Source organism: Oncorhynchus kisutch, linkage group LG22, assembly GCF_002021735.2.
Source record: "Oncorhynchus kisutch isolate 150728-3 linkage group LG22, Okis_V2, whole genome shotgun sequence".
Classification (NCBI taxonomy): Eukaryota; Metazoa; Chordata; class Actinopteri; order Salmoniformes; family Salmonidae; genus Oncorhynchus; species Oncorhynchus kisutch.
The window spans coordinates 30,729,038-30,752,849 of NC_034195.2; the positions used below are offsets into that span (position 1 = coordinate 30,729,038).

Genomic DNA, 23,812 nt, shown 5'->3' on the forward strand with positions numbered 1-23,812 from the left:
TCATGTAAAGACAGATTAAAAACTAAGTGAGGAGAAACGGGCCATTGGAATAGCTATTTACAACTCATAAATCATTCTGACACACACACACACACACACACACACACACACACACACACACACACACACACACACACACACACACACAGTAATTAAACACTGGCTATGTACTCTCTCTTGGTGTAAATCAGACATGCAGACACAGTTATCACATTAGGGAGGTCTGCCATGTAGAAACACGAGGGGGAGGGGACCAAACACACATACAGATACACACGATTGCATCCTCCTCCCACAGCAGGAGGAATATTTGTATTTCTTCACCATAACCATAACCATGGTTACAGTACATAAACACATAACCTGAACCATGACATCCAAATTCGGCACTTGGTCCATGATAGCAAAGACTTTCACCTATCCTCTCTCTTGTTCTCTCTCACCCTTTCTCCTCTCTCTATCGCTCCGTCTCTCCTCTGTTTTCCCACAGTGGTCGATAGCTCTTTAGAAGCATTGAGTGAATCAGCTGGTGGAGAACAGGAGGACAGAGAGAGGCTGAGGGGTTAATGTAGGTAAGCAGGAGAACAGAGAGAGGCTGAGGGGTTAATGTAGGTAAGCAGGAGAACAGAGAGAGGCTGAGGGGTTAATGTAGGTAAGAAGGAGGACAGAGAAAGGCTGAGGGGTTAATGTAGGTAAGCAGGAGGACAGAGAGATGCTGAGGGGTTAATGTAGGTAAGCAGGAGGACAGAGAGAGGCTGAGGGGTTAATGTAGGTAAGCAGGAGGACAGAGAGAGGCTGAGGGGTTAATGTAGGTAAGCAGGAGGACAGAGAGAGGCTGAGGGGTTAATGTAGGTAAGCAGGAGGACAGAGAGAGGCTGAGGGGTTAATGTAGGTAAGCAGGAGGACAGAGAGAGGCTGAGGGGTTAATGTAGGTAAGCAGGAGGACAGAGAGAGGCTGAGGGGTTAATGTAGGTGAAGAGAAACATGAAGAACACATCACTTCATTGCCAGGTATCAGAGCTGAAGTGTAGCTATAAAACAGGGGGAACACATATCGTCATTGCCAGGTATCAGAGCTGAAGTCTAGCTATAAAACGGGGAGAACACATCACTTCATTGCCAGGTATCAGAGCTGAAGTCTAGCTATAAAACGAGGAGAACACATATCGTCATTGCCAGGTATCAGAGCTGAAGTCTAGCTATAAAACAGGGAGAACACATATCGTCATTGCCAGGTATCAGAGCTGAAGTCTAGCTATAAAACAGGGAGAACACATCACTTCATTGCCAGGTATCAGAGCTGAAGTCTAGCTATAAAGCGGGGAGAACACATATCGTCATTGCCAGGTATCAGAGCTGAAGTCTAGCTATAAAACGGGGAGAACACATCACTTCATTGCCAGGTATCAGAGCTGAAGTCTAGCTATAAAACGGGGAGAAAACATCACTTCATTGCCAGGTATCAGAGCTGAAGTCTAGCTATAAAACGGGGAGAACACATCACTTCATTGCCAGGTATCAGAGCTGAAGTCTAGCTATAAAACGAGGAGAACACATATCGTCATTGCCAGGTATCAGAGAAGAAGTCTAGCTGTGATGTATGCTCGACGGGACCACCTAGCCCTATAGCAACCGCCATAGCAACACACTCTGCCATCTACGTGAACAGCATAATAAGATTACAGGAATACACACACACCGTCAGAAGCAGAAACATTAACATACACACACACCGTCAGAAGCAGAAACATTAACATACTGTACACACACCGTCAGAAGCAGAAACATTAACATACTGTACACACACCGTCAGTAGCAGAAACATTAACATACTGTACACACACTGTCAGAAGCAGAAACATTAACATACACACACACCGTCAGAAGCAGAAACATTAACATACTATACACACACAGAAACACACAGTGGAGGTTTGGTTCATATTCCAGAGCCTGATCAAACACTCAGCTGTTGGTTTTGTGGATCACTGTAGGGATGTTTAGAGAGCAGAAATAGAGAGAGGAAGAGAGGAGGGAGAGGAAATGAAAATAGAGGAGAGGTGAGGAGAACAGAGGTTGGATATGAGAGACCATCCCCTTCTGGATGCTTTGAGAGAAGGAAGGGGTGGAGGGGACAGGAAGAGAAAGAGGACATTAGAGAAAGAGAGAAAGGAAGATAGTCATAGCTGCAGGAAGATTTTAGGGGAGGTGGGGGGGGGGGGGGGGGTTGTCCACTCAAACAGGATTAATAAAGCCCTAGTTCACACAAGACTCATCTATTGTTTTCATTATTATTATTATTATTTTCAATTTGTCAGGGGGTGCTGCAGCACCCTCAGCACCACTACTTCCTGCGGCTATGAAGATAATATAGAGGCTTGAGAAAAGTAGAATGGAAAGGAGGTGTGTGTGATAAAATGGAGGGGAGAGAAAAGAAGATAAATTGGGAAGAGAGAGAGGATGAAGGAAAGGAGGGAGAGGATGGAGGATGAAGTAAAGGAGAGAGAGGATGGAGGATGAAGGAAAGGAGAGAGAGGATGGAGGTTGGAAAAGAGAGAGAGGCTGAAGGAAAGGAGAGAGAGGATGGAGGTTGGAAAAGAGAGAGAGGCTAAAGGAAAGGAGAGAAAGAAAGTAGGTGTGGAATACTGGAGGATAGAACAGAAGATAGAATTCCTCCCCCTCCAGCCTTGCATAAATTACACATATCATTTGCATATTCACTACTTTCACTACATGACTACATACATGATATTCATTAGCATAATAACCATCTATTATAGTAAGCTTTGTTTGACGATAAAGGATAGTTTAAAGGGAAAACAATATGAGGAAGGGAAAAACACGAGGAAGTGTGTGTGTGTGTACATGCGTATGTGTGTGGGGGTATCTTTGTGCGCGGGTGCGTGTGTGTGTGTGTGTGGGTATGTGTGTGTGTGCGTGTCTGCGTGTGCGCGTGTGTGTCTGTGTGTGTGATCTGGGATTCCATTCCTGGATTCCTGGTGCATGTGTTTATTGTCTGCTGTGCGTTATATATACCCCAGAGGGAGGGGGTAATCAAACTACCTTCAGGGCTTCAGCTTAACTCAACACACAGGGAGCTGGGAAGAGAGAGACATAGAGACAGACAGAGACAGATGGAGACAGAAAAACAGAGAGGCAGACAGAGAGACAGACACAGAGAGACAGATATATATATATATAGAGGGAGAGACAGAGAAAGAGGCAGGGAGATATTGAGGGAGGGAGGGAAAGAGGGCGGTGGATAGAGGAGCTGCGAATGAGGTTGGCACGGTGCCATCCACTCAGGGCTGGTTCCCACACATTGGCATGGGGAGGGTGGTGTAGAGGGGCCAGGATAAGGAATAGAGAGACTCTTTCACATTGCTACACCAATGCCCAAAGACAGACAAGATACTCAGATGTAGAGGTCGTCATTGCAAAAAAAAAAAATGCAATTGACATACCTGTGTAAATTAAGGTTAAAAAAAGATAAAGAGGAGATGCAGAGGATGAAGGAGGACATAAGGAAGAGCCCTTGAGACCCCTGGAGGATAGCCGAAACAAGACGACTAGATCCAGGAGGATGAGGAGAGGAAGTATAGAAATTAGGGTGAGGACGGAGGGAGGAAAAGGAGGACGATGGAGAACATGGACTCTGCCGGGCGATTTGAGAGGCACATCAATGGCAGCTGGCATTCAGAGGACAGGCACCATACCATCAACAGTCTCCACTCCCTCCATCCTCCTCTCTTTCTCTGCATCCATCGCTCTCTCCTCCCTGTGCCAGCTAGTGGATGACATGCCAGCCAGCTGCTGTGACACGCTCGAAAACAACGGAGCTAGCAGCAGAGAAATGTCTCGTTCGGAGAGAGGAGATTCACTAGAGAGGATTCATCGCTATTCAGTGTTTGTTTGTTTGTTGGATTGTTTGGACAAATCTGGCCAGGAGTGCCAGGGCAATGGTTGACAGCTTCCCAGCGATGGCATCTTTCAGCGGGGGAGGCAGACCAAGAGTTGGCACTACACCAGGGGAGAAAGACAGAGCGTTGGCACTGCACCAAACACAACACAACACAACAGATGCTTACGGCCGCTAACAGGCTGGTTAAATACTAAAGAAAGAACTTTCACATACTTATGTGACCGACGGGTTCCAACCTGGGGATCAAACGTTTTAGTCCGCTAAGTCAATGCAACTCTTCAGACGGGATCAAACGTTTTAGTCCGCTAAGTCAATGCAACTCTTCAGACGGGATTCAAACGTTTTAGTCCGCTAAGTCAATGCAACTCTTCAGACGGGATCAAACGTTTTAGTCCGCTAAGTCAATGCAACTCTTCAGACGGGATCAAACGTTTTAGTCCGCTAAGTCAATGCAACTCTTCAGACGAGATCGAAATGTCAACAACAACCAACAACCAGTGAGTGGCAAAGGCATGGGGGGGGCACAATATCCTCATGAACCCAGGAGTACAGCAATAAGGAGAGGGATGAGACTGCAACTTTCTCTGTACTAGTACCTCCCTCTCTTCTCTCAGTATCTGCACCGCTAAGCAGCAAACACTGAACCCATGTGTTGGAAATGGCATCTCCTACACTCTTAGAAAAAAGGGTTCCATAAGGGTTCTTCGGCTGTCTCCATCGGATAATCCTTTTTAGTTCCTTTCTACAGTGGGTTCTACATGAAACCCAAAAGGGTTACACCTGCAACCAAAAGGGTTCTACCTGGAACCAATAAGATTCTTCAAAGGGTTCTCCTATGGGGACAGCCAAAAACACCTTTTAGGTTCTAGGCTTCCTTTTAGGTTCTAAGAGTGTATGGTGCATCAGACTGAGGGAACATTTACAACAGAAGAATAATGAGATCGTCTTAAATATGGTGGCCTGTTATGGATTTCAAGTTCACAGAGAAAACAAGGATGGAGGAATCAATGAGAAGATGGATTTTGGGATTCACCATGTGTGTTATTTCCGTACCAGCCAGATTGCTGCAGTCCAAAGGCCAGATCACAGACACAAGCAGAACCAGGCAGTAGGCGCTGCTGTATGTGTGTCTGGTTATCTCCTCTGTTGATAATGAACAGTGACGGACTAATTTCAACAGCCAATCATAATTAGTGATTTAATCGCTCTGCAACATTTTCCTCACCCTGCTTCCCACCACCTCACCCCAACTCACACCCCTAAACCGTGCCACATGGTTGGACGTGACTGGATATGCTAATGTCTGGAGATTGTGCGTGTAGACAGAGAGAATCTGCCAGGACTAAAAGGGATGTGTGACAGTGTGAGATCACGCAGCAGTAGTTCCGTTTTTTGTTTTTTCTTCACTGGTTATTTGGATTAATCATGATTGGTTGAAGACGGGCTTAAACTGCTTCACCTTAGCTAGTTTGCGTGTGTGTGTGGGGGGGGGGGGGCTTTGGCTGAGAGTTTCGTTTTGAGAGGGTGGAGACTTCATTTTTGCCAGAACTCAATTTCTAACATGTATGTGCACAGAAGTGAGTCGCATTGCAGCTGACCCAATTACCTGAGATTTTATTTATGGGTGCACAGAGATTATCTGGAGACTAACGAGCAGTGGATCAACCTCTTCCCTCTCTTCATCCCCTCCCTCCTTCTATCCCCTCCCTACCACTCATTTTACTCCCGCCATCTCTCCCTCCCTCCAGACTCCTGTGGGATCTTAATTAATCGCAGCCTTCATTATGCAAATACAGTGTAATAAACGACAGGAGAGGAGGAGCTAGACACAGTCTAATGGAGGGAGAGGTGGGGGAGGGAGAGATGGAGAGGGGATGCAAATCTGGTTTTACCTACAGTGTGATCTCACCAATAGCATTGAACATGTACTGATAAAGGATTGGTACATGTTTATAGCAGAACACAAGACTATAGTGTCATCTCTCCATCAAGCACCTGCTCTCCCCAGACTCTTGGCCTATTCTGCTTCAAGCACACAAAGAATATATGTAATACTTTCAGAAGCTCAGCAGCCAACGCCATCTTAGTTTAATCATCACACAGGATCATAGGGTTCATGCGAATTTCATTTGCATATCATTAAACGGTGAGACTCATTTGGAGCGGCCAGCAGGAATGGGGTTGGATGAAGAGCATCTCGTTATTAAACAGCAATGTTTTATAGTCCGCCAGCCAATCCATTTAATTTGGCTGTAATCAAAATGTGTCAGAGACAATCAATCATTCTAACAGGGATATTACCAGCATCTCAATCTGGAAGAACACTTGATACTGGAAAGGAACCTGTGTATGGAGCGTACAAGTATATTCCCCCATAACACATCCAGTATACTGTATGTGGCACAGGAAGTTGGTGGCACCTTAATTGGGGAGAACAGGCTCGTATTAATGAGAGGAGCGGAATAGGTGGAATGGTATCAAATACATCAAACACATATTTTCATGTGTTTGATGCCATTCCATTAAGGCCGTTCCAGCCATTAATATAAGCCGTCCTCCCCTCAGCAGCCTCCTGTGGTATGTGGTTTACATTACCATTGCCTTTCCAGTTTCCCTTCTCTGAACTGTGGAAAGAGGTGAAACACACATAAAGAGTCAGATGGAGTCAGATGTCATATCTCAATGATGCCACAATGACGTTAGCACTGTGTGTGAGTGTGTCTGTGTGTGTGTGTTTGTGTGCATGCGTGCGTGAGTGTGTGCGTGCGTGTATGTTTATGCGTAAAACACTCTTTACCATAAGCGATGTAATTAGACTGCTGATCTTTTTGCATGCAGATCAGTTTGACAGCATGACAATTGATCAAACCTGACACACACACACACACCCATGACCCACCCCCTATCATGGGCAGCATGTGGTGTTGTCTGTGGGCAGAGTGTATAAGGATTAGCATAATGCGGGGTGAGTCTGTGTAACAGCCACGGTGACGCGTGCTGAACTCACTGTCCTGCTGTTGAGCATTCAAATCTCATAATGGATGTAAAGTAGCTAGCTACCTAGGAGAGGGGTATGTGTGTTGGGGGTGGGGCATAACAATGAAAAAAGGCATAGATAGATCAAATGTATAAAATAACAAAATTACACATTTGTGTGAACTATTTGAGTGAACTAACCCATTTAAGATGCTCCTAAAAGCAGACAATTCTGGTAATATAGAGCTTTCAGATACTGCGGGGAGAATGTGTTCCAGAACATTCACATTGTGAATAGACTTTTACCAGGCGCTCTCTCCATATGATTGATTAGAACAGCCTGGCGACCATTATAAAATCATTAAGAAGATGGATAGAGAGCACATCTTCTAATAAAAACCGCTCTATACCTGATGAACCACTGAACAAACTCTTCCTCAATGACATTCACTGATTACTGCCCTACAGTGTGTGTGTGTGTGTACTATTAATACTGTACTCCATTAGTGATATGACTATTGCAGTATAGTATTCCAGCAATCAGTTTCGCATCAGGACTGTGTCTGTACTGGGATTACTAGTAGTGAATAAAAACATACACTGATAATATGAAACACACACACACTGAGAGAAATGATGGAAAAGCATCTACCAGAGGAGGGGTTGAGGCTGGGGTGGGGGTGTTATCAGTGAAAACAGAGTCCTGTCTCTTTAACGGGTGGCTGCACTGAAGGACTCATGAATAAACATTAACTTGTTCCTCTGCTCACACAGAACCAATCTAAATCTAAATGAGCCTACATACACACCAATACCAATGACATTATAACCCTTCTGCCGCCCCCCCCCCTCACTGATGCTCTAGTGTATGACATTACAACCCACTATCCCTCCTTAAAGTAACCTCCCCTGTACCCCTGTCCCCCCAACAGCATAACAAATACGTACACGAGTAGGCAATAGCATTATATCCCCTACTCACACATACACCCTCCCCTTCCTTCAACCCCCCTCCCCCAGCCCCACTTCCAGCATCATCAACAGCAGCAGCAGTATAATTCATGCGAGGTTATTAATATTCATCATATCATTTTGTCACAAAGGAAAGTAATCTGGCTGGATGTCACTGACGTAATTAATGAACTGACCTCTGGGTCCAGGGATCGACCCACAACACACACACACACAAGACATTGGGCAAATATGTCCACCAAACCAGACTTTATTTACCTCAGTGGCTATGGAAAGGGGAGGGGGAGAAAACACACATCCATTCGAAAGCTGGGGAGAAGGAACAAAGTTAACCACTGGAGCAAGAGACTGGGACAGGTGCACAACACAGGTATCTTTTGGTTATCACTACGGCAACAGCTTCCAGGAACGACACAATATTTACATCTTACAGTTATTCAGAAAATAAGCAAAAGGAATAAAACAACAATATGTACATAACAACTGCCAAGTGGTACAGTATTTGGAATTTTAGTACAGAAGAAAGATCATTGGTATTGTGGTAAACATTGGTCAGATATAGAGCTATGGGTAAACAGAGTTAGAATCCTTTGGAAGGTTAGCCTGGATAACAGACTGTTTCTGTGTTCAGTATCACTGCATGGCTACAATCTGTGTGGCTACATGACTACGTGGCTACCCAGGTACATGGGATACGTGTCTATGTCACTACATGGCTACATTGTTGCCTGGCCTATAGCAGAGACAAGCATGGCTACATAGCTACAAGGCTACATTGTTGGCCTAAAGCAGAAACAAACATGGCTAAACAAGCCAGCGACACACGATCAGAAACATACTGGTACACAGACCTGTGGAAGGTTTGGGCTAGATACAATCCAACCTGCCATAGAATAGCTATGCAGGATCTTAAGTATAGAAGTATCTTATCTTTATAGTGTCATTGTAACTTCTTTGTATCTTTGTTCAGAAACCACTGTCCACATAGTATTACATTACTGAGTAAATACTGCCGCCCCAAGTATCTCTTTGTTAACATCAGAATAAAAGGTCAGGTTATGAACAGCGTCATGTGTGTTATAACAGTTCGTTGTTATTAAAGTATTTAAAAAATACGTTAGCAGCCAACTGGACATCCTCAAAGACTGAGATGGATTCTTCCATCTGGTTAAAAAGACATTGACATTGAGGAGGAAAACATTTCAACCACTCTACACACTGCAATGGCTCTGAAGTAGTTCCCTACTGAGTATGGTACACTAGGGGCTGGGGTTTGGTTCCCTACTGAGTACACTCCTACTGAGTGCACTCCTACTGAGTATGGTACACTAGGGGCTGGGGTTTGGTTCCCTACTGAGTACACTCCTACTGAGTGCACTAGTAGCTGGGGAGGGGGGGGGGGCTTTGAGAAGTGCTCCTCCATCCTAGTATAATAACAGGTTTTGGTTTATCTGGTGGTTACAGTGTACACTCACCAGTGGCCTGGTGAAGACAGATACAGCAGTTCTGATACAGTCACTCTTTCTTCCCAACAATCAATGTTACATTATCAAGTCAACTTTTGAAGTTGTTTTTTTGTGGGATTTATGCATCGATGGTTACAGTGTTATTGTCTTTGGGTTGTGTTTTAAAGCATTCGATATTATCATAGTTATTACTGTTACTACAGTAATATTATAACATTTAGAGATCAAAAAGAGGAGAGATGAGAAAGAGAGCGAGAGAAAAATGGTTTGAGTGTGTGAGAGAGTTAAGTGCACACAACATCTAAAGTTTTCATCGGTATAACACAACATCCGAAGTTGTCATCAGTATAACGTCAGTAACTCTCAGTGAGTATGGTTCGTCAGAACAGAGGCAGTCTCGGGGGAGACTGAGTCGACCATATAAAAGCTACATACTGTACATTAATTTACCCCTCACACCATTTAACATTGTAATAATGGAACTATCAATTAGCGGTCAGAAAGCTCAGATCTCTCAAATCCAGAGAGGTTTCTTTTGAACTACCATTATAGGAACTTCATATCAACAGTCAATATTTACATCATAAGGTTTCAAAACAGACTTTGTGTCTGGCATTAGGAACAGAAGAGAAACTAGTACATTACTACGACCAAATAAAAAACAGTTCAGTTGGCCTGAGTATAGTAGACATGGAATTATATTACACAACATATTGGTATTTACTTAAATAAGAAGAAAAGGCAACCCCACATCATAACGCCTACATTACGTTCTCATACACCACAAAAAGCATAATAACGACCGGTAATCCATAATATTCATATTCATTAACATTTTCTAAACACAGACAATGTTGTGTAGTGTTTGGTTAAAGTTGTGACATGTATTGGTCGAACGTTATCAAAATAGCTTCTTATATGACCTCTCACAAAGGACAAAGTGGACTTAGCTCAGTGCTATTTGGCCTATTATCCACATAAGGAGCAGTTCAGTACATGTGCAGTAGAGTCATCATTGGCTTGAGAAGGTTGAGGTCTGCTTCAGCACCACGTAGACCAGTCAGTCTATTGAGACGCACCAGTCTCAGTTCTACTCTTCACTGTATGGTTTGTACTGTGGTTTGGAAATTAAAACCACCATGTTGACAACACAATCCACGGACATGTAAGGTTTTGGTTACAAGCTTTGGAATCCAAGCCAGTCTTTGCAGATGCTCTTTGTAAAGAATATTTTACATTTTTGTTTTCCGTAGCTGCTTGTGTTTCTTTCAGTTTTCTTATACTTTGAAAGAACGTTCTATACACTAAAACGTCTAACAGTTTGATACTTGCACTTGTAAAGTCTTTAAACAGAAGTGGGAGGGGCACATACTGTGTCCTGGTTCTCCAGATTCTATTGTCAGAACAGGGACATCTGTTGGCATGGAGGGGTTAACTCCTGAGGTATCGGTTGGAGGACAGGAGAGAAGGGGAAAGGCAAGACAGAGGAACAGAGGAGTGGTGTCTTAAAGCTCTAGAGGAGGTCTGCCCTGTGATGTTTTGGGGCTGAGTAAGGGGTGAGGTACACTGGTAGAATGCTCTTTGGCTTCTGTGGCATCTGGTTGGTTTATTGTTGTGAGTGACGTGCACTTAGTTCATGGCTGTGTGCACTCTCTCCCCTGTCCTCTGCTGCCTTTCCCTCTATCCTGTGGTGGGGTCAACTCTGAGGCTCCTTGCCCTCTTCTCCTTGGCCCGGCCATTCTGAAACCACACCTGCACCACCCTGCGTGGGAGCCCCAGCTGCCGTCCCAGGCCCTCACACTGCATGGGGCTGGGGGTGGGGTGCTCCCTGTAACAGGCTCTGAGCTTGGCCACCTGCTGGGGGGTCATCTGTGTACGCTGCCTCTGCTGCTGCTGCTGTCTCGGTCCATGCCTATCCACACTCTCAGACAGACTTGGACTGGAATTCTGGTCACAGTCTTGAACGTTGAAGCTTGCCATCCCATATTTGTATCCCAGAGACAACAGATTGCTATGGTTACCCTCATGAGCCTGGTCAGACGAAGGGAATATTTTTACTGACAGACCTTCTTCCTCTTCCTCCTCTTCCAAGTCGGGTTCGTTCAGTTCAAAGGTCAAATCTGTTTTCCCAGAAATGTATTTTCTCTCAGTGGGGATGACCCCGGGGCTTAGAGAGGGATGAAAGGGGTTCGGAGAGGGATGGAGGGAGGTAGGGAGAGAAGGATGGTGGGAGAGAGAGGGAGAATGCTGGAGTGAGAGTGGGGGACCCTCCCTGTCTCTGTAGGATCCATGGTTGTGAGAAAAGCTGAAGTCATCAGCGGAACCTATCTGATGAGACAGGCCATAGGCAGGTCTGTCAGTCTGGGACCAGTGGCGGGCCCTAACATGGGCGTCCAGGGCACTTTGAGCCTTGAACAAAGCCCTACAGAATGGACAGCGCCTGTGGTTGTCACCCAGACCCACACCTAAACCTCCTCTCCCCAGGGTCTGGAGCTGGCCCTTCCTCTGACGAGCCCTAGTGTTCTGGAACCATACCTGAGGAAGGACAGACAACCACAGCATTATTACATGTTATTACACAAAAGATGATTCAGCATTACAGAATTAAAGAAATGTTACTATGAGAATGATAAAGTACCTGCACCACACGTTTCTTCAGCCCTGTGTCCCTGGTGATGCCCTCCAGTGCAGAGCGGGTTGGGTTGGAGTTCAGACTGTAGCGCTGGTATAGAACCTCTAGCTGCTCTGCACTGATGGTGGTCCTCTGGCGCCTATCCCTCCTCTGCTCATCCCCCTCTCCCTCCCTCTCTCCCCCTTCCTCTCCATCACCGGCCATCACATCACTCATAGGCCTAACCTCTGTCCCTTCCTCCAGCCTACGCTTCAGAGAGGGCAGGGCTGGGCTAGGAGCAGAGTGGGTGGTAGTGTATGGGGGCAGGGCTGGGCTAGGAGCAGAGTGGGTGGTAGTGTATGGGGACAGGGCTGGGCTAGGAGCAGAGTGGGTGGTAGTGTATGGGGGCAGGGCTAGGCTAGGAGCAGAGTGGGTGGTAGTGTATGGGGGCAGGGCTAGGCTAGGAGCAGAGTGGGTGGTAGTGTATGGGGGCAGGGCTGGGCTAGGAGCAGAGTGGGTGGTAGCGTATGGGGGCAGGGCTGGGCTAGGAGCAGAGTGGGTGGTAGTGTATGGGGGCAGGGCTGGGCTAGGAGCAGAGTGGGTGGTAGTGTATGGGGGCAGGGCTGGGCTAGGAGTAGAGTGGGTGGTAGTGTATGGGGGCTGGGCTGGGCTAGGAACAGAGTGGGTGGTAGTGTATGGGGGTAGAGCTGGGCTAGGAGCAGAGTGGGTGGTAGTGTATGGGGGCAGGGCTAGGCTAGGAGCAGAGTGGGTGGTAGTGTATGGGGGCAGGGCTGGGCTAGGAGCAGAGTGGGTGGTAGTGTATGGGGGTAGAGCTGGGCTAGGAGCAGAGTGGGTGGTAGTGTATGGGGGTAGAGCTGGGCAAGGAGCAGAGTGGGTGTTGGTGTATAGGGATAAGGGTGGTTGGTGGCAGGACGATAACAGGGACTGGTACTGGAGCATTGACTGGAGGGCTATGGGCTGCATTAGACCAAGGGGGAGGAGAGAGGGGTCTATGGGGAAGGGAAGAGAGGAGAGGTTGGATAAAGGAAGACGGGGCAGGGGGAGTTGGGGTAAGGGGAGAGGGGGTATGGAGAGTTTGGGCTTGTGTATGATAGTTTGAGAGGGGTCAGGGCAAGGGGTGTTTGTCGTTGTGGTACTGTCCTGCTCTGAAAGTGGTTGTGGTTGGCGGGGGGGTGGAGGAGGAGAGGGTGTTGGTGAGGCTCTGGCATGAACTGGGAAGAGGGAATTAACTGGGGCTTGGTCTGGGGACAGGGTTACAGATACGGATGCTGGTGGTGGGGGCACAGCTGGGTCTGTGTCTATGGTTGTTAGGGTTGCAGCTGGGGTAAGGCCTGGGACTGAGGTTTGGGAGACGGCGAGGGATTGGGCTTGGTCGAGGGTTGAATCTGAGGCTGGTGCTGGGGGTAAAGGTGCAAGTGCAGGTGCTGAAGCTGGGGTTAGGGGTGCAACAACAGTAGTCTCAGTGTCCCCCGGTGTGAAGGGTCTGAGGGGGTAGAGGCGGTCGTACTGCAGCCTGTACTGTCTGGAGAACATCTCCAACACTACAGGAGGGATCATCTGGCGGTGAACAAACTCCTGGTGGCTCTTCAGGATCAGAGAGTCAGAGAACAGCTTCCCACATTCTCCACATTGCTTCTCCTCCTCCAGGCATCCCTCCATCTCTCTGTTCTGCTGTCTCTGTCTGCTCTGAGTGCTTTGTAGGGCCAGCTCCCAGCCGTATCTTTCCAACAGAACTCTGAGGGCCTTCTCTGCTCTCTCCTTCTTCTCACTCTCCTGCATCTCTCCATTCTTCTCTCCATCTCCCTCAGGAGGGGAGGATGGGTTGAACTCTTTCTCTGTCTGGTGGAGGGGGGAGTCACTGCCAGCGGTCTCAGCCTGAGTTTCACAATTCGGGGCATAGGCTGGAAACTGGATTCCATTCGTCTCTGGCTGTGGAGAGGGAGGTTCAAGCCTCTCTATCTGGGGGTGTTGGTCCGAGGTGGTCTGAGGGGAGACAGCTGAGGTGGTCTGAGGGGAGAGAGCTGAGGTGGTCTGAGGGGAGACAGCTGAGGTGGTCTGAGGGGAGACAGCTGAGGTGGTCTGAGGGGAGACAGCTGAGGTGGTCTGAGGGGAGACAGCTGAAGTGGTCTGAGGGGAGACAGCTGAAGTGGTCTGAGGGGAGACAGCTGAAGTGGTCTGAGGGGAGACAGCTGAAGTGGTCTGAGGGGAGGCAGCTGAGGTGGTCTGAGGGGAGACAGCTGAGGTGGTCTGGTTCATAAGGGTTGTGTTGGGGTTGAGATGCAACCCTCCAGAAAGGTAGAAGGACAGGAGCAGCTGCTGCTGTAGAGAGAATAGGCTGTCTGGGGATAAGGGGAGGGGAGGGAAGAGGTTCCCGTGTTGGAGAATCTCTGCTGCTGAAGGGAGGTGCTGCTTTAGGAGGTTCTGTTGCAGTAAGGGGAGGTGTGGGAGCAGTGTTGGACTAAAGAGCTGGGGCTGGAGGAGGGCTGTGTGTTGCTGTATCTGGGCTTGGGCTAACTCCTGTTGCTGCTGTAGTATCTGGGCCTGGGCTAATTGCTGTTGGAGTAACATCAGGTCCTGCTGTCCTGCGGAAGCGGTCAGGTCCTCTACTCTCCTCCTCTTAGCCTGTTGACCCTTAACCAGCCCAGAGACACCCACACTCAGCTGGGCTTCACTCAGGGAGGAACAGGGACTTGGGGGGGCAGGGGCTGGTCTGGTGGCTGCTGGGGGGTTTCCCCTGGTAGATGCCTCTCCTCCTCGAGGCGAAGGGCTGGAGGCAGGGGTCTGAATTTGGACCAAGGATGGGACTGGGGTGTGGGGAGCCTGGGTTGAGGCTGGAGTTTGGTGGGTGTGGGGGTTCAGTGGTAGCTGGGTCCGAGCTGCACGGGCTCGTGTCTGGTGCAGTACAGAACGGAGGTGGATGTCCAGGGTGGAGCTCTGGCTGTAGGCCACCCCACACATTCTGCAGTGGTAGGGCCTTGGGTCAGGGGCCAGGCTGCAGCGGTAGGGGCTTGGTTCCAGGCCCTGGGGGGTGTCAGCATGACTGGGGCTGGAGTCATGCAGGGCCCGTCTGGCTTTGGCTCGGTGGAGGTGGGACACAGAGTTATAGTGGACCAGCAGGATGGTTCTCTGAGTGAAGGACTCACAGCAGACTGAACACTTGTAGGGCCGAGCCGGGTCCAGGAACCGCTCCAGAGTCGGGTTCGAGCCCTTGATGAGGGGGCTGGGTTCTGACCCTGCCTCCTGCTGCCTTGAACCCTTGTCACTATTACTAACCCCTGGACTGGGCCTCTCCTCCTCATCTGGGTCATCCTTTTCATCCTCCTCTCCTTCATTTCCCTCCTCCTCATCTTCTTCACTCATACTCTCCCCCTCCTCCCCCTCCAGGCTGGTTGGTCGTTGGATGTGTGCTCCAATCTGGTCAGGGTGTGTACCCTGTAGGTGTAGGTCCTGTAGGTGTGTGTTGAGCAGGTGTCTCTGCAGGGCCTCTTGGCTGCGGCAGCGTCTGGGGCAGAGGTGGCACTCTGTCGCCGCCCTCATGGCATGGTACTGCCAGTGCAGTTTCAGCTTCTCCTGTGTCCGGAATGCTAGACTGCACCTGCCACAGCGGAACCTGTAACAATGACGATCAGAGGAGGGAGGGGCATCGCTGGGAGGAGAGGGAGGTAAGGCGGATGAAGGGAGGTGGCTGAGGGAGGGAGAGGGAGGAGTGGGGAGGGGGGGGCGGAGAGCTGGGGGACTCTGGGAGGTGAGAGGTGTTGTCCTCTGCTAGATGCTGGTCCTCACAAGGACAGGTGGGCAGAGCAGGGACATCTTTGGCTGATATCACTTCTTCTTCATTTATATGGGAGTCGTTTGATTGAGACTCATTTCTGAGGGACTCTTTTGCGTAAAAGTCGATTGTGTTGGAATCGTTTGTTTGATATTCGTTTGTGTTGGAGTCGCTTGAATGGGAATCCCTCTGCAGTGTCTCTTTCTGTAGAATCTCTGGCAGATCCACTGCCACCTGGAAAAGAATCCAACAACAAAGGTTTTTAACGTCAGTCTGAACCTATCCAGATGACTGATTGCCTTTATAGTCAGTCAAAACAGTGTCTTTCCTGTTTGATAGTGCAGACGGAATAATAATAGTGATGCTCCTGTATTGTCTACATCACCTCATTCTCCCATTACACACTTTACTTCTAAATCAATGAATAATAATACGAGATGGAGGGAAATAGAATGAAGAGTGTTTTTATATCAACCACACACACAGAAAGAAGACACACACACTTGGCATGGCAGAGACAGAAGAGACACATACACATATGCGGGTGCAGCAGTGAGAGAGTGAAGGTCAGGCTTAATCTTGAGAGAGTAATTGGAAAGCGAGGAACATAATGGCCATCATCACCCCAGACTGAATTAATGAACCTACACTACTATCAGAGAGAGAGAGGGAGAGGGGTGGAAAATGGGGGCTGCGGTGGCAGAGAGATGGAGAGAGAGAGAGAGGAGTGGTTGAGAGGGGGTGAGAGAAAGAGGAGGCGCAGAGAGAAAGATGGAGAGGGGGGGGGTGGAGAGGGGGGATGAGAGAGAACAAGGGGTGCAGAGAAAAAGATGGAGAGAGAGAAGACGGGTGGAGAGAAGAATGAGAGATGAAAAGGGAGTGAGAGAAAAAAGGGAGAGAGGAGAGGGTAAGAGAGATGAGAGGAGAGGGAGGGGTGAGAGAGGGATGAGGGGAAAAACAGGAAGACTAAAAGGAAGAAGGCAGTCAAGTGAAGTCAGAGAGGGAGACAAAGAGCACTTAGCATGCTGGGTAAAGTAATGGAGGTTGGTGATGTGGAGAGATGAGCACTCTTTGTTTGCTAGAGACACTAAAAGCAAACTCCTTCAGCTTGATTGCACTTCTGCTTATGAAAGGTAGCTAGAGCACACCCACACACACACTTACAGTGCTCATGAGCTTCTCCACACAGTCCTGGGCCACACTATGAGTGAGTGTGAGGTGACGTCTCAGGTGTATGTGTACCAGTGTGTCCTGGCACAGTGGGCACTTGGCAGTAGTATGTTGGTCAGTGGTGTGCTTGTCGGTTCTGGGGCATTTGGGAGAGAGGGGGCTCTGTGTCTCCTCCAGCCAAGAGAATGATCGCTTGGCTGGGGATAAGGAATCTCTCCTCTCCCCCTCCTCACTGCTTTCATCTAGATAGATAACACATATGTTAATACACAGCAACACACACACACACACACACACACTGATTGATCCATTATTGATTTTCTATTAAAGAGCCTCCTGGGATTCAGACCAGTTCATTCAGACCAAATACCTGCTATTGACTGTTTAATACAGAGTAGCAGACAGAGTTAGACCAGATTTAGACTAGACAGAGATAGAACAGAGTACAGTAGGAGTCATTAGAACGGTACTCAGAAGTCTTGTTTCTGACCCTCACTAAGCCTAGTCATGGACTAAAAAGCATGCTCGAATGGAGAATCTCTATTGACAGTGTCTGGGTAACTGGCCTGAAAGTTCTATTCTGGAATATTACAGTCATTTAACAGATGCTTATCCAGAGTGACTTACAGGGTTAAATGCCTTGCTCAGTGGCACAACGTCAGATTTTTGTTCACCTCGTCAGTTCTGGAATTCGAACCAGCAACTTTTTGGTTACTGGTCCAAAGAGCTTAACCGCTAGGCTACCTGCCACCCTACAGTTCAATAGCAGTGAGTCGGTAGGTGCTCGTTAGCGTTGTCGGGGTGATAGGGGATGTAACGAGCATGTGTATCGACAAATCAATTAACCCAATTGACCCCTGACCATAATCAATCTTTCCTTTTCTCTCAATCACTCTCTTCACCTTGCTCCATCTCTCCAAGTTTCTTCTAATTTCTTCTCTCCGTTGACTTATCCTAGGCCTGCAGTTAATTTTCTCTATCCTATTTATACATTTGTTCTGGACTGATGTACAAAATATGGTCGAAATTCCCTCTTGCCAATGTCTACAATAATCCCATACTTTTAAATTCCTCAGGAGAAATGAACAAGTGCACACTTCAGAGAGAAGGGAATGGGAAAGACGACCTGAATTTCTTACCTATCTCAGGACTGGTACACTTCCTGATGCTGAAGATGGCAGCTAGATCCTCTCCTTTATTCAGGCTCCTCCTTTTCACAAGCTGCAAGTGGTGAAGCTCCTCCCTCTGATGATGACCCGTGGAGTGGGTGTGTCTCAGTAGGTGGAGTTTAGAGCGGGAGGAGTAATTACACAAGACACAGTGGAACGACCAGGAGCCTCCAGCTACTGCACTGTCATACTGCTCTAAGAACTAGAGAGAGAGGGGGAAGTTGGAGTTATACAAGGTGTGATAGAAAGAAATATGTACAAAATAAATCTGGTCTCTTGTGTTTTATTTGCTGTCTATATGCCAAATATTTCGAAACAATTGTATAGCCCAAAAACAGCAATTATTGTGTTTGTACTGACCATGTAGACTCTGAGGCTGGCCTGGTGTTGGGAGTTGATGCTGTGTATTCTCAGTTTCTCCAAACTGGTGGTCTGGAAGTCACACACGTTACACTTCAGCTGGACCAGGTTGCCTGTAGCAACCAACTTTCCAACTTCCTCCCAGTCCACAGCCTCCCCCTTCTCCCCTCTCTCCCAGAGGTGGGCAGCCAGCTGGTAGCGGGCCCTGTGTCTGTCTGTCTGGCAGTGCAAGGTGAAGTTAGCTGTGAGGGGGGTGCTGTAGCCACACAGCCTGCAATAGCAGCCTCCGGCCACCAGACAACGCCACTCAGACTGGGGCAGGGAGCGGGGGGCACTCAGGTGAGACCCAAGAGACTCCAGACTGTCAGAGGAGAAACTGAAACACACCAGGCACCGGAACACACCACAGTAGAGGGGAGATGGGGAGGAGAGAGACAGGGGAGGAGGGGGAGAGGGGGAGAGAGACAGGGGAGAAGGGGGAGAGGGGGATGGAGAAGGGGATGGTGAGGAGGAGGGAGGAGGAGAGGGGGAGGGGGTCAGGGTTGAATCTGGGGCAACTGGCTCCTCTGCTGTTAGTTGATGCATATCCAAAGACTGCTCCCCACCTAGAACACACAGAGAACACAGACAGAACACAGACAGAACACAGACAGAACACAGAACACAGACAGAACACAGACAGAACACAGACAGGCCGATACATATAAGCATGGATATAATCAAGTATCAACCTAACTAGTGAACAGAGCCCAACAGAAGAGTAGTATCAACCTAACTAGTGAACAGAGCCCAACAGAAGAGTAGTATCAACCTAACTAGTGAACAGAGCCCAACAGAAGAGTAGTATCAACCTAACTAGTGAACAGAGCCCAACAGAAGAGTAGTATCAAACTAACTAGTGAACAGAGCCCAACAGAAGAGTAGTATCAACCTAACTAGTGAACAGAGCCCAACAGAAGAGTAGTTAAGTATGTGTCAGTGTGTGTGTAGTCTCTCACCTGTGCTGTGTAGCAGTGTGAGTTGAGGAGGCAGACTCCTGCAGTGGGCCAGGTAGTAGCTTCTCTGCAGCTGCAGTACGTTGTGTGTGTGTTTCAGGCGCAGCACATTTTGTGTGTGTTTCTCGCTGGTGGTGTGTATGCGCAGGTTCCGCGCAATGCTGGTCTCATAATCACACACCTCACACCGCCACCTCTTACCCTGGGAGGAGGGATGGCTGGGGTAGGGCGGTGTGTTTTCAGGGGGCTGCGTGACTTCGGGGTGTGTGTGTCCGTACACCTGACCGCCTGCCGTGTCTCTGACAGTGGAGCTCGCGCTGTGTGTGGAGTGTGTCTGTGTCCTGTGCGCATGTTGTGTTTGTCCCGCTGTCTGTACGTTGCTGAGGTGTTTGTCTGACTGCATGTGTATGCTGAGGTTTCCTTTAGAGGACGTGGCGTAATCACACACACCACAGCGATAGGGCTTGTACCCACAGACATAACTCTCCCCTCGGGATAGACGAGGATGGGCCTTCCCTGTGCTACAGTACAGACACACACCCCTTGACCCTCCACAAACACAATTCTCCCCCAAGCCCCCACACACACATGAGCCCCCAGACTCTGGGTGTTTTTCTCTGAGGTGGACTTGCAGTGTCTGCTGGGATTTGTAATGCCAGTTACATTTGGGGCATTTAAGTGTCTTGCAGGAGTTCCGGGACTGCATCAATGCCATGTGACTGTTCAGTGAGACGGGGGAGGAGGGTGAGGAGGAAGAGGAGGGAGAGGAGTGGAGGTACTTAGATACAGTCTCTATGTTCTCATCTCCCTCTCGTTCCTTCTCTCCATTTCCCTCATCATCATCTCTTTCTATTTCCATCTCTCTATCTCCATCTCTCACTTCTGGGTTGTTGTTTGGTTTTGGAACTTTGGCGGTGTCTCCATTGGCAATAAGGGAAGTGTGAGTGGCGTCTGCCCTACCATCATCCTTAGCGGGTGGGCTGGTGGACTTAGACAGAGCAGACTGCTGGGGTTTAAAGCTCAGAGGAAAACAAGGACTATTGCCCTGCACTTCTCCTGTGTCTCTCACCTCTGTCTCATTCTGAGGATAAGGAGAGGAGGGGAAAAAGCTGGAGCGCTTTGGAGAGGTGGAAGGAGAGGTAGAGTGCTTTGGAGAATTGGAAGGTGATAATGAGAGCTTTGGACAGGTAGAAGGAGAGGTAGAGTGCTTTGGAGAATTGGAAGCAGTGATGTGGATGTTGCTGTTCAATGTGCCACTGGCCATAACAGTGCTGGAAGCAGAGCTGTGCTGGCTCTGTCGAGGTAATAGACTACATTTGGATTTGGTTTGGCTTTGGTTTGAGATGGCCTCTTCTCTCTCCTCTTCCTCTTCCTTCTCTTTTTCCTCTTCTCCTCTGTCTTTGCTGCTGAGGGCTGGTGCAAGGGTTGTTCTTCCCGTTTCCTCTCTGTCGTCCACCAGTAACAATCTTTCTTTCTCCTTCTTCTCATTTAGCTTCTCTTCCTTCTCTTGCTCTTGCTCTTCTTTCAGTGTCACACCATTATTCTGTGAGTATATACCCCGCTCCCCTTCTGGGGTCTCCTCTCTGCCTGCGGTCCCCTCTGCACCCCCCTGCTCTGTTTGGGTCAGGTTGGAGGGCTCTTTGGCAGGGGCCGGGGCTGAGGTACGAGAGGGCGACCCCTTAGAAGGAACCACTTCCGGGGTCAGGAGAGGATAAGATAACGGCTTGGTGCTGATGTCAGGTTCTCCTCCCTCTCTCCCTCCATCCCTTCCTCTCCCTCCCTCACCGATGTCCATAATGGCTCCTACAACAGTCATGCATCACTACCCCACCTGAGAGAGAGATGGAGAGCGAGCGAGGGAGAGCGAGAGAGAGGGAGAGCGAGAGAGAGGGAGAGAGAGAGAGAGGGAGAGAGAGAGAGGGAGAGAGAGAGAGACAGAGAAAGAGAGGGGAAGAGAGAGAAGAGTTTAAAGGAAGAAATGCATGCACATAGCACTGAGTGTTAATTACTGCAACACAATAAACAATAGTCTTTGTCAGGTGAACTTCTACCACTGGCCTTGGCTTTAAAGGTTTTCATTTACACAGATCAATAGCCTAGTCTATCGATAACAAATCTAAAATTATTTACACAATTATTCCCCACTATATGTCTATCTAGTATGGGAAACTATTACTTAGGGAAAGTGTGTGTGTGTGTGTGTGTGTGTGTGTGTGTGTGTGTGTGTGTCTGTGTCTGTGTCTGTGTGTGTGTGTGTGTGTGAGAGAGAGAGAGGCCGACAGAGAGAGAGGTGGGGCATACTGGCTATCGGGAATTCGACTGAATGAGTCGCGCTTTAGAGAGAGAATTATATCCTACCCTGATAGAAAAAAATAGGGCCTACCTCCCTTCACCAACTGAGCTGAAAATATTGAACCGACAGGAAACGTAGATGATTACGTTTGTGTGCATTGTCAGCGCGGGAAAAACTCACAAACCGAGGAACTATCGCTGACAGTCGCCTGCAACTGCTGATGTTAACCAATATAGGCTACACCAGCTGACACAGACATTATTTAACTGGAATGGTGACTATGACGATGTTTATATTACTGTAGCGTACTTCTGTCTTTGTTTAGCCTACTCAAGAGATAAAAACCGCAACAGCCTATAACCGCACAAAGCTCTTCTTTCCATTCAACAGCACAGCCAATATCCGCGATATCCCCCAGTAGTTTGAGGGATATCGCCGACAGCTAGAAACAAACGCAGACTCACATCTGTGCGGCTGTGGCGGCGGCGTCTCTGGACTCCTTAGACTGTATCTGTATCTGTAGTAATCCAGTCAAATAGCGGGTCTACTGAACATCCACATATTCCCTTTGGACCAGAGAGCGTACAGGAGGGGACAGCCGCAGAGAGAGCAGCATAACACAGTCCTCCTCTCTGTGTTCCTAAAATCGTCTTCTTAAAGCTATATCTACAGTAAACAGAGAGACGGAGGGGTGTGAGCGGGGGAGAGGTAGAGTGAGGTCTGAACATAGAGGAGAGAAAAACACTTAGCTCTTTATTCCTGCTAATTGGTTTCCTGCAGATGGCTGAGACTATCCCACTGCGCATGTGCAAAATTGCGCTGGCAGCATCAATGGGATGCGGCGAAGGAGAAAGGGAGGGGAGAGAGGGGGAGAGGGACCGAAGAGGGACTATGTAAAAGACTAAAGAGGATACAGATAGTCGGAGAAAATAGTGAAGTAATGGAATTATCATTGTAATGTTGATATTGTAAGAAAGGGTTGGAATAATTGGAATAATAATTTTGTCACAAATTGTTAAAGTGAAATGTAGATGTATAAGGCAAATATAGTTGAGTGGTAGGTATATCGCCTATATCCCATACACCTTCATAGTCGCATGCTATGACACATTATTTGACAAGTATTTATTATTTCAATCCACACAAAACTAGACATCTGCTACATTATTAAATAATATTATATAATACATTTTATCAGCGTTAGGCTATATCTGCCGTGCATCAGAGAAGTAGGCCAACACCAGCCATATTATGACTAAAAGGAGAAACAACGAATTGTAAAATGTCTTCTATTTTTGGTCATAAATGGCTAAGGTCTACATATGTATTTATGAATCTTTCCTCTTTTTCTTACATAAGCTCTCTCTCTTTCCTCCCGTCTATTGTCATGATAATTTAATTGTGGTTTTCACAATCTGTCGGTCTCTCGAGGCTCAACAGACTTTACGTACAATAACCCTGCGTCTTCACGACAATATTCCAGAAACCAACCGTGATTGTATAATTAAAATCTTAATTTTTTTCACCCTTAAAAACATAAACAAATAATTGTTTAACAGAATCTGAATAATTGTTATGATAGGCTTATTATAATTGTTCATAATAATCCAGGCTAATATAATATAGGCTAATATATTATAATACAGCCGAATACAATTAATATAATATATAATAATTTCTGAATTATTATTTTCATAAATCACATGCTGTAATAACATATCTGATAGAATATGCAATTACAATACAGAATTCATCAACATTTTAATTTGTTCTGATTTGTAATGATTATATTTGAGAGAAATGCGTATTATCGGTGTAAATAATAGGCCTATGCTGGGACTTTTTCACTTCCAGTGCATCTTCCTAAAACCCTGTATATCGTGCAATAAACATAGAGATGGTTATTGTGAAATAATGCATTACAATATTAAAGTAAGCTTACTTACTATGTGATACGATGATACGAGAAACATCTGCATAGAAAATTCTCTAGAAAATTACACCGCCTTTGCTTCTATATTCGATATGCACTCAAGTTTAATAGAAAATTATTATTTTTGTATTTTATTTTTTAAATATAACACAAAG

The 23,812-nt window shown here is 47.4% G+C and overlaps 1 protein-coding gene across 1 annotated transcript; it reads right to left on the minus strand.

Moving 5' to 3' along the window:
• Nucleotides 1-8,044: 8,044 nt before the first annotated feature.
• Nucleotides 8,045-22,444, minus strand: LOC109866963 (zinc finger homeobox protein 3). The gene is given in 8 exon segments (XM_031802035.1): nt 8,045-11,871; nt 11,975-15,674; nt 15,676-15,971; nt 16,902-17,149; nt 18,047-18,278; nt 18,437-19,041; nt 19,435-21,262; nt 22,189-22,444. Coding segments are annotated over 7 exon segments (7,728 nt in total). The 5' UTR covers nt 21,227-21,262; nt 22,189-22,444; the 3' UTR covers nt 8,045-11,016.
• Between the last annotated feature and the right edge of the window lie 1,368 nt (nt 22,445-23,812).